The sequence below is a fragment of the Cebus imitator genome, unplaced genomic scaffold (genome assembly GCF_001604975.1).
Source record: "Cebus imitator isolate Cc_AM_T3 unplaced genomic scaffold, Cebus_imitator-1.0 Scaffold61, whole genome shotgun sequence".
Classification (NCBI taxonomy): Eukaryota; Metazoa; Chordata; class Mammalia; order Primates; family Cebidae; genus Cebus; species Cebus imitator.
In genome coordinates, this window is record NW_016107376.1 from 860,872 (window position 1) to 872,163 (window position 11,292).

An 11,292-nucleotide genomic window follows, 5' to 3' on the forward strand; every position below is an offset into this window, starting at 1 on the left:
GAGAATTGCCTGAACCCAGGAGGCGGAGGTTGCGGTGAGCCGAGATCGCGCCATTGCACTCCAGCCTGGGTAACATGAGTGAAACTCCGCCTCAATAAATAAATAAATAAATAAATAAATAGCCAGAGGTGCTGGTTTGTGCCTATAGTCCCAGCTACTTAGGAGGCTAAGGCAGGAGAATAGCTTGAACCAGGGAGGTAGAGGTTGCAGTGAGCTGACATTGCACCACTGCACTCCAGCCTGGGAACACAGCAAGATTCTGCCTTTAAGGAAAACAAACAAACAAGCAAACAAAAAAAAAAAAAACAGGTAGAAATTGTCTAGGGTTTCAGGAGAAGGCTGATCTTCAGCTTTTCCAAATGTTTAAATCATTTTACAATATACACAGACAAGATAAATTACATTGCAAAGCAAGTAAACTAGGAAATAATAATATTCCAACTGTTATAACCTCTAAAAGCAAAATCTGGCATACAGCTTCATTTTTTACAAACATTATCTTATAAGATCTAATAAGATAACATAATGTTTGTAAAAAGTGAAGCTGCATGCCACATACAGGTGATGGGGAGGAAGGCAGCAATCCACATTGCCATGCATGTACCTATGCAGCAATTCTGCATGTTCTTCACATGTACCCCAAAACCTAAAATGCAATAAAATATTTATTTAAAAATGAAGACATATGCACAGGCATATCTCAGCAATATGGCAGGCTCAGTTCCAGATAACCATAATAACGCTAATGTTGCATTAATACAAGTGATACAATATTTTTTGTTTCCCAGTGCATATAAATGTTATTTCTACACTATAACTTAGTAAATTAAATGTGCAACAGCCTAATGTCTAAAAAAGTATTAACTAAAACATACTTAGGGTTTAGTTAAGCTAGCCATAGACCTCTCCTCTCTAGATGTGGAAGTCTTATGCAGCATCTTCTATCAAAAGAAGGCTGTTTCATTGACACTGAAAATCTGTTGTTTAGTGTAGCCACCTTCATCAATGATATTAGCTAGATCTGGATAACTTGGTACAGGTTCTCCATCTCAGCACTTGCTGATTCATCTTGTGCTTTTATGTTACAGTGATGGCTTCTTTCCTTCAACCTCATAAACCAACCTCTGCTACCTTCCGACTTTTCTTCCAAAGCTTTCTCACCTCTCTCAGACTTTGCAGAATTAAAGATAGCTAAGACCTTGCTCTAGATTAGGCTGGAGCAAAGGGAATGTGTCAAAGCACGAACTCAGTGCACCATTTTGTCAGAAAGTCTGGATAGATTTCAAAAGCACTAAATAATAATGGTATTCATCTATTCTTGTCTTCTAAGCCTGTTGCTCTAAGTTTCAGGGTTCAGCAGAAATGTGTCAAAACTTTCTCCATATCCACAATAAGGCTGTTCTGCTTTCCTATCATTTGTGTATTTACTGGAGTAGTGTTTTAATTGCCTTCGATTTTTCCTTCACATTCTCTATTTGGCTGTTTGGAGCAAGAGGCCCAGATTTCAGCCTATCTTGACGTTCAACATGCCTTACTCACTAGTAATCATTTCTAGCTTTTCACTTAAAGTGAGAGATGCACATTTCCTCCTTTCACTTGAATACTTCGAGGTTACTGTAGTTGGCCTAACTGCAATATTGCTTGGCCTCAGAGACTGGGGAGACCCAAGGAGAGGAAGAGGGAAATGGGGGAATGGCTGACTGGTGGAGCAGTCAGAACACACACAACATTTATCAGTTAAATTTACCATTTTACATGGGCATGGTGCATGGCACCCCAGAACAGTTACAATAGTAACATCAGAGATCACTGGTCACACATCACCATAACAAACATAACAGTCATGAAAAAGTTTGAAATATTGTTAGAATCACTAAAATGGGATACAGACATGAAGTGAGCATATACTACTAGAAAACTGACACTGGGGCCAGGCACATTGGCTCACACCTGTAATTCCGGAAGTTTGGGAGGCACAAGCAGGCGAATCATGAGGTTAGAAGATCAAGACCATTCTGGCTAACATGGTGAAACCCCATCTCTACTAAAAATACAAAAAATTAGGCATGGTGGCATGTGCCTATAGTCCCAGCTACTCAGGAGGCTGAGGCAAGAGAATTGCTTGAACCCAGGAGGCGGAGGTTTCTGTGAGCTGATATCATGCCACTGAGCTCCAGCATGGGCCATAGAGTGAGATTCTATCTCAAAAAAAAAAGAAAAGAAAAGAAAGAAAGAAAAAAGAAAATTGGCACTGATAGACTTGCAGGACGCAAGAATGTAGACCTTCAGTGCGTAAAAAATGCAACATCTGTGATGTGCAATAAAGCAATACAGAACAAAACAAGGTATATCTGTTTTATTTATTTTGTATGCACACAAAAATGTGTTTATGTATCTATGTATCTATATGTGTGTACATATATACACACATGTTTGTGTGCATACATATTTTATCATTATTTTCATTGCAAAAAGCTAAGAGATCATATAAGATCACAGCTTTAAGATTTTAAACAATATAACATATTAACATTTATATACAAATACCATAGATACTTCTCATCTTCTTGCAAACATATATTTCGAACCCTTCCTCTATTGGAGATAGGAATTTATCCATATTTCTTCATCGAATTTCCAATGTGACGGGTATCTTATTTTCAAGTTAATAAAGAGCTCTAACTCATAAGTGGTACAAGTTCACAGCTTTGGCACAAATACAGTGGAAACATATTAAAAATGAGTTAATGGTTTCAATATAAAAAGTTTTACTTTTTTCTTAACAGTTTAGTTAAAAACTGACCTTTGGCTTTATAAAATTTATAAACAAAAATTATATTTAATAGTTATAAATTTTCCTTTAATGGTAGAAAACAAATTATGAATGCAACTAATATTTATTGGCATTCATAAAGCAAATAACATTGTACTGAACATAAGAAAATAAACTGAGCCACTTATTTTGTATTTTTCTTTCTTGATTAATATATGTACAACATAGAGTAATTCCAAAATTAAGCCAAAAATTCATAAATAAAATTCATAGAAAACTTAGGTTTCAAAATGTTCCCATGAATAATATCTATTTTTTGGTACACTGGCTTTCAGACATTATATTTTAATATCTATAAATACTTATGTGGCTGAGCACACCGGCTCACACCTGCAATCCCAAAACTTTGAGAGACCAAGGTAGCAGGACTATTTGAGCCCAGAAGCTTGAAACCAGCCTGAGCTACCTAGCAAGACCCTACCTCTATAAATTTTGTTATGAAAAATTAGCCAGGCATGCTACAGCATGCCTGTGCTGCTTGGGAGACTGAGGTGGGGGATTGCTTGACCCTGGAAGGGCAAGACTGCAGTGTTTTACAATTGTGCCACTGTTCTCCAACCTGGGAAGAAGAGTGAGACCCTGTCTCAAAAACAAACAAACAAACAAACAAAAACAGTTATTACATCTATCATCCTAGAAATTGGTATTCTTTCTTACCAAAGTAGTCTAAGTAACAAGGCATTTTGTGCCATGTAGCTCATTCACTCAGGCTGATGATATTTTAAAAATAAACAGTTCATGAATGGGACATTGGTGCTACTTCCTGAAAGCAAAATTCTTTTAATCGATTATAGTTGCTGCATGGAAAACATATTTGGTAGTAAAGTATGTAAGACTATGGATGTATATACCCATTTTGTACTAAAATAAAATCTATATGCAGCAGATCAATATTTCTGATGGCAGAGAAACTTTGGTCTTGGGCCATGAGAATGAAAACTACAAGCCCTTCAGGGCACACACACCTAACATAAAACAGGATGGATATTTATTTTATTCTTGATTTAAATTCAACTAGTACTCTTATTAAAATACCTTAGCAGTTTAAATAATTTTCAATAAACTATAAGGTAATTTAATGGGGAAAGAATAATAATTTATTGTGTGTGTGTTATGCACTTTACCATATTAATTTCATTTACTCCTCTAACACTTCTCTAAAATAGATTAATTACCATGATTTTTAATGTTGAAAAAACTGAGGATCACTGTTGGAAAAAAAAGGAATCTGGTAAACGCAGAGGAATAATGTTTACATGGTTGTTCAAAGGCACTATAGGATGTTGAGATCATAGCTAACATATTTAAAGGCTAATAGCAAAAACTGATAAAGTCTGATCTACAAGTCTTAGGAACGTGACGCATTCTAAACCACCAGAAGTGGCCTGCAACTTCACAGGACACATCCACTACTATTGGCAAGGAGGTAAACTACCCACTTCCCTAACTGTTTTTCACAGCTGTATCTGTCACTGATGCATAGTTTCCATGTACTCCTCCTGATCTATTCTCCACCTTCTCTCCTCATCTGCAAGACTGGACTATAAGGACACATTAATAAGCCTTTTAAACTTCTGGTGTATGATTGGATTTGGCCAACGAGTAACACCAGCATTAGAGTAATACCGGGCAAAGAGACTCTTTAAGATCAGCATGGACTAACTACTTCCCTTAATTAAACGTCAGACCTCCTATCGAGTAGTCTTTTCCACTCTAGGCTCAGGGAACTGAACCTCTTCTCACACTCTTTTGTCTGTAAGTGATAAAAGCCCCACTCTTACTATCCCTTATGCCTTTGCTATGTATACCAATTCCCTAGTAAACAATCCCCTTATTAATATTTTTTCAATTTATGCAATATCAATACCTGTTTCTTGCCAGGATATTGACTGATACAACATCTGCTGAAATCTTGAACTTTGTGCTGAATAGAAGATGGCTATCAGAGGAATATTAGTAAAAAGACTCTTTCTAGTTTTCTGCTGTTCTTCCATATAATTAACCACGCTTAGTTTTTCATTTTTTTTTTTTTTTAGGGAAAGGGGATATGTTTGATAAAAACAGTATTGCTTCAGTTCAGATAAAAACTATAATTAAAAAAATGATGCTTCCAATGGAAAGAAAATATTCAATATGAAGTGTTTTTAAATATTGAACTCACGGATTTATCTAAACATTCCTAATGCCAGAAAATTTATTTTTATAAAAATAAAGGCCTGTAAATATCAATTCTTATTGATGTCCCTGTCTAAAATTGTAAACATCTCCAAATCCTTATTCCTACAACATTTAAACATGGGAAAGCCGCTGTAAACAAAGAAACCAATACTTTTTTCCTGCATCCCACTCCAATTACAACCTCCTGAAAGGGTTATCTACAGTCGATTTCCCTTTTTGACATTTCCCATTTGCTCTTAAAAAAGATTGACATCAGAATTCTGCCCTCCCACATCATAAATGTTCTCCCTCTAAGATCACCAAAAATCGCCTGTTTGGCTTTTTCCAATTTATATATTCTTTAGGCCCTCTGTTATTTGATCTCTCTGAAACATTTCAACCTGTAAATATTTTGATACTAAAGGATTTCTGCCTTTAAGCTCATCAGTCTCTTGTCACCCCACTATGTCTAGGATCACATCTTCTCAGTGTCTTCAATGTCTGCTTTTTCTTAATGGTCTTTTAGCTGTTCCTTCAGGTTCTGTCTGCCACTTTATCTCTTTCCTCTTTTATCTCATCTATACCCACAGCTTGAATAATCATATCCTGATAGCCATGTATCCCTATATTATCTTATTTTAGCATTTTAGCTCTCTCCTGAGCTTTATATGTACATTTCCAAACACATTCTGAACATTTCCATATGCATGGGTCCCAGGTCTCATAAATACAACACATCTAAAAACGAAGCCACATCTTCCCCCAACACATCCGTCTCCTCTTATTTTCCCTAGGTCAAGCAATGGCACATAAGCTGTCCTGATGCCCAAATCAGAAACTTGGAAGTCATTCTTTTTTTTTTTTTTAATTAACAAAAACCACTCAGACTGCATCTTCTCCCTTTTACTTTCTGGAAGGAAGAGAAGAACATAATCAACGGCAAATGGCAGTTGGAGCCGAGAAACACCAAGAGCTAGCTTCCTGCTCAGGAGAGAATGCTGTGCCTCCTCGTGCTTCTGGTGTCTGACATGTGCAGAAAAACTTCTCCAGAAGCAAACCGTAGACATGATCCCTGAAAGCAGTCTTGGAAATCACTGTTGATTCCTTTCCTTCCTCATCACCTGAGCATCCCTTAAGTCTATTCATAATCTTTACCTTATACCGTTATCTAATCAATTGCTTTGCATTTGAACTGTGACATCTTCTAGCCAGTCCCCCTTCTTCACTCTAATCCATGTCATATCCAACTTCAGTGCAGTTATGTGGCCCTGGCATGGTGGCATGGTGGTGAGGATTCTGCAAACTCTGGGTCCTGCTTCTCTCTCCAGGATTCTTTCTATATTTTCAACCACAGACTCTGCTCTAGCAATACAAAATATGCTTCAGTCTAACGACTTGTTCTCTACTCCTGGAACAATCCAGATCTCTGCTTTATTTGTCCAATGACTATTTGTCTTTCCGAATTCGGCTGTGTAATCACTCTTCTTGTTAAAACATAAAGATTCCATAGCACCATAGTTAGAGAGTTCCTTATGTGCCTTCTAACACAGAGTGCTTGACTCTGTCATAGGCCTGGTCATACAGTATTCCTGACTTTCACTGACTAGTCTCCTTCACTAATGTATAGCACATCTTCAGCCTGAGCTCTGACAGCGTCATATCCATCTGTCTCATCAATGTCTACATGGCCTTAGTTAGGCTCTTAATGAGGTTTGTGAATAAATGAATGAATGTGAGTTTATGAAACATCACTCTAAACCAGTAGGGGAGCCCCCAAAGACTGTTATGTCTTCAAATGCTGGGTGAATTATGACCACTGAATTCCTTTCTTCTGTAATTTTGCTCTAGCATTTTGTTCCCAGTCTATGTCTATTCCTAACATGGGCTTATTTCCCTTTTGGAACAGAACTTCATAGGACTAGTCAAACTCTGATTTTCCAAGAAATGCCTAAATTTATAAGGACACAGTGCTTTCCTAAGTGTCTCTTTAAATAGCAATTGTATTTGAAGCCAAATATCATATGACTATATTGAACGTAATATGTTTTCTATCAGCCAAATTACATTAGTGCTCTGATGGGAACAGGGATAAGTAATTTGGCAGACTTTCTCTTTTCTATTCACCTCCATTTGCTTACCTTTCTTCTAAGAAAAGATTATAAGACCTGACAGGCTGGCTTTATCTCAGAGAGAATACACAGGTAGGAAATAACAGGGAGTTGGAAAAACAATTTATTACCTGGAACCAGGAAAAGAGTTTCACTGATTTAAGGCTAAAGCCTTTAAACATCCCAAGGCCATCTCTCTTTTCTTTCATTTACCTTTACTCCTCTTCCAAATGTTCCAGATTTCTGGAGGTCTGTACTACACAGGACCCTAAAATAACCAGCCCTTCTGCCCTTCCCTCTTTCCCTCCTTTCCTCCTTTCCTCCCTCCCTCCCTCCCTTCCTTCCCCCCTCCCTCCTTCCTTCCTTCCCTCCCTCCTTCCTTCCTCCCCTCCCTCCAGCTGTCCCTCCCTCCCTCTCTCCCTTCCTCCTTCCTTCCCTCCTTCCTTGCTTCCCTTCTTCTCTACTTCCTTCCCTCCCTCCTTCTCTTCTTCCCTCCCTCCCTCCTTCCCTCCTCCATTTCTCCCTTCCTCTATTCTATCTATCTCCCTTTCATTCTTTTTTGTTGTTGTTGTTAAATAGAGTCTCACTCTGTCACCCAGGCTTGAGTACAGTGATATAGTGGCACGATCATAGTTCACTGCAGCCTCAAACTCCTGTGCCCAAGAAATCCTGCCACCTCAGCCTCCAGAGTAGCTAGGACTACAGGCATGCACCACCACATCTAGTTATTATTACTGCTACTTTTCTATAGATGGGGTCTCACTATGTTGCCCAGGCTGACTTTAGCTCCTAGGCTCAAGGGATCCTCCCCCCTCAGCCTCCCAAAGTGCTAGAATAACAGGCCTGAGCTACTGCACTCAGCCTCTTTCAATGTTCCCCTCTTATAGTTACATTTCAAACTGTTTTTTACTAATCAAAAAATTATGATCATTAACATATAGTTTATGAACCTCTATCACTGAAGCCCTCATCCAAAATTACAATATGGTATAACAAAATACAAAGTAAGGAAGCAAACAAATAACTAAATAAAATGTTAAGGGTGTTTGGACACCACCATGATTATGTATTCACTTTAAGATGTGTATAATTACTTCTTACCTAACATTCTTCCTTCCCTACCTGACAGTGGCTAATTACAATAAAAAGCAAAGGTACTGAATCCAGAGCTTGGGATTTTACATGCATTTGCTCAAATGGTCACAGGCTTGTAAGTTAGGTATTACTGAATTCATTACATGGATGACAAAACTGAAATTGGCAGCACTCAACCTCCCCAAGATTGCACACATAGTAACAGGGATGAAATTCAAAACCATGTCTTTAGGATGCGTTATCCCATTAACTCTTAATCACAAGACATGTACTCAGGTAATTATCCAGATCCAACCCCTAACTATGTATACCCTTTAAAATAAATATTTGTCACCTGATCAAAGAGAGAATATCTATCAATATGCCCTTTACTTAAGCCATCATCAAGAACCTTTATGATAGGAAGAAATTCTAACCACATTTTTTCAAACCACATCTGTAAACACGTGTTAATGAGATAAAAACACATAAGGGGATGACTCAGATGTCAATAGAAAAGGAAACAGATAGGTTTAACAGAAATTAGTGTGACCACAAATGGAGTGTTGCTAGAAACGCTAAGCAAAGGACAGATGCCTTGTTTTGCAACATAACAGAAAAAGCTACGTTATTGACGATAAAATCACGGTAAGGTTCTAGGAAACTTCATTTCATCTGTAGAGCTTTCTCTCTCATTTTAAAGTGGCATTCCTTCCCTTGCACACAGAATTAGTGAAAATAACTCACAGCAGACGAGTTCATCTTCATTAAAGTGGCAGTCAGGCACCCCATCGCATAGCAGGAGGGAAGGGATACATTCGTCTGTAGAGCACAGGAACTCCATGTTACTACAGAGTGGAGGGGTGGGGCTGAGTGGACAATCCATTTCATCAGATCCATCTATGCAGTCTTCATGTCCATCACATTTCCCTGAGAGAGGGACACAGTGGAGTGTGTAGATACAAGAAAACTGATCGGCTTCACAGGGTGATGGCTGCACTGTGACAGGACCTGAAAAACAGAGCAAGTCAAGTTGTTTCGGCTTTAGGGAAGTTACCTCCATCTGGTATTAAGACACTGCAGGTTGCATTTATTATTGTACAAAATAAATCTGGTTAATTGAAGTAAATTAATTTCAAATTAGGAATAATATGAAGCCTATAAAACATGCAAACTTGATTCAAGAATATGCCTTATCATAATCTCAGGAACAACATTAACATTTATTTTAATTTCAATAATTTGGGGGAATTATTAATAATTTTTAATAATTCCCACCAATTACTGAAATTATTGAATTATTAAACTATTTTAATTTTAATAATTAAAATAATTATTTGATTATTGGTTGCACTGATAACTTCTTTAGTGGTGCTTTCTGAGACTTTGGTGCACGCATCACCTGAGCAGTATACACTGTAACTGATAGTCTTTTATCTCTTACCCCACTCCCAAACTTTCCCCTCTGAGTCCCCACAGTCCATTATATCGTAATTATGCCTTTGCATCCTCATAGCATAGCTCCCACTTATACATGAGAACATACAATATTTAGTTTTCCATTCCTGACTTACTTCACTTAGGATAATGGCCTCTAGCTCCATGCTGGTTGCTGCAAAAGACATTATTTCATTCCTTTCTATGGCTGAGTAGTGTTGCATGATGTATATATGCTACATTTTCTTTATCAACTCGTTGGTTGATGGGCATTTAGGTTGGTGTCACATCTTTGCAACTGTGAATTGTGCTGCTATAAACATGCATATGCATGTGTCTTTTTTATATAATGACTTTTTTGGGGGGTAGATACCCCAGTAGTGAGATTGATGGATCAAAGGGTAGTTCAACTTTTAGTTCTTTAAGCCATCTCCATCCTGTTTTCCATAGCGGTTGTACTAATTTACATCCCCGCCAGCAGTGTAAAAGTGTTCCCTATTCACCACATCTGTACTAACATCTATCATTTTTTGCCTTTAATTATGGCCCTTCTTACAGGCACAATACTTTTTTAAAAGGCATCATTGACATGAAAACTGACACCTTCAAATTAAAGAAGAAATTTTGGTTTCTATGCCTTCAATTGGACTACTAAATCAGATTGTGCTAGAGAGTAAAGATACTTCCACTCAGTAAATTAGAAACTTTGGAAAGGTACACTTACAATTTTACAGTTTAAAGGAATTGTTACAGTATCAGAATATTGCTTATGTACTGCCTGTTAGTGGCCTCCACCCAGGGAATCTGGCTCTTGAAACCCTGGGCAGGGTTGGGCCACAGAAGTAGAGATCTGCTATGGTTTTGTCACACTGCACTCTGTCCTTGAATCTTGCTTACTGGTCAAAGGCCATGTGCTGCCATATTTAAAGCCAGATAAAATCATAGTGTAATCTCAGATGTTACACTAGGAATCTTGAAGATAACCTGCTTCAAACCCAGCCAGCTCATTTTACAAATGAGGACACTGAAGCCCACATATTTTAAATATCCAAATGCTCAATGCTAGTGTAATAAACTTTTATCACAGAAAACTTTTCTGCAGCAAAGGTTTGAGTCCACATTAAGTCAAACTTAAAGCAGAGGCTGAGTGTTGAGTGTTGACTATCATGCTTCTAAAGGTGAGGGAACGTATGTGAATATATAGGACTGCACTAATTGGTGATTAGCTGGAAGGTTCTCATACTGTGTGTTGTCTCTGTGCTAGTTAGTGAGGGACTCATCAATCTTATAAGGGAAAATACAGTGCCAGATAGTAGTGGAGGCCAGTTCAGAAGTGGTTTATTTTTTCTTGACATTTTAAACTATTTTTATGTATGGGTTGTATGAGAATAATTTATATTATATGTAAAGATGATACAGCAAATTCATTTTCAAAATTAGATTTGAAAGTCCCAGGCTGGGCGCGGTGGCGGGTGGATCACGAGGTCAAGAGATCGAGACCATCCTGGTCAACATGGTGAAACCCCGTCTCTACTAAAAATACAAAAAATTAGCTGGGCATGGTGGCGCGTGCCTGTGATCCCAGCGACTCAGGAGGCTGGGGCAGGAGAATTGCCTGAACCCGGGAGGCGGAGGTTGTGGTGAGCCGAGATCACGCCATTGCACTCCAGCCTGGGTAACAAG

General features: G+C 38.1%; 1 protein-coding gene and 1 non-coding gene across 2 annotated transcripts in view; both read right to left on the bottom strand.

Annotated features, from left to right (window-relative positions):
* The window catches only part of MALRD1 (MAM and LDL receptor class A domain containing 1), a 538,747-nt gene that overhangs the window by 77,315 nt on the left and 450,140 nt on the right, over positions 1 to 11,292 (bottom strand). The window contains exon 34 of the mRNA XM_037738994.1: positions 8,920 to 9,183. Within this exon, the coding sequence (XP_037594922.1) occupies positions 8,920 to 9,183 (264 nt within the window). The remainder of the gene's footprint in view (positions 1 to 8,919; positions 9,184 to 11,292) is intronic.
* On the bottom strand, positions 5,868 to 6,076 carry LOC119471454. The gene has a single exon (XR_005200505.1). It is a non-coding gene; the product is annotated as a small nucleolar RNA U3 (small nucleolar RNA).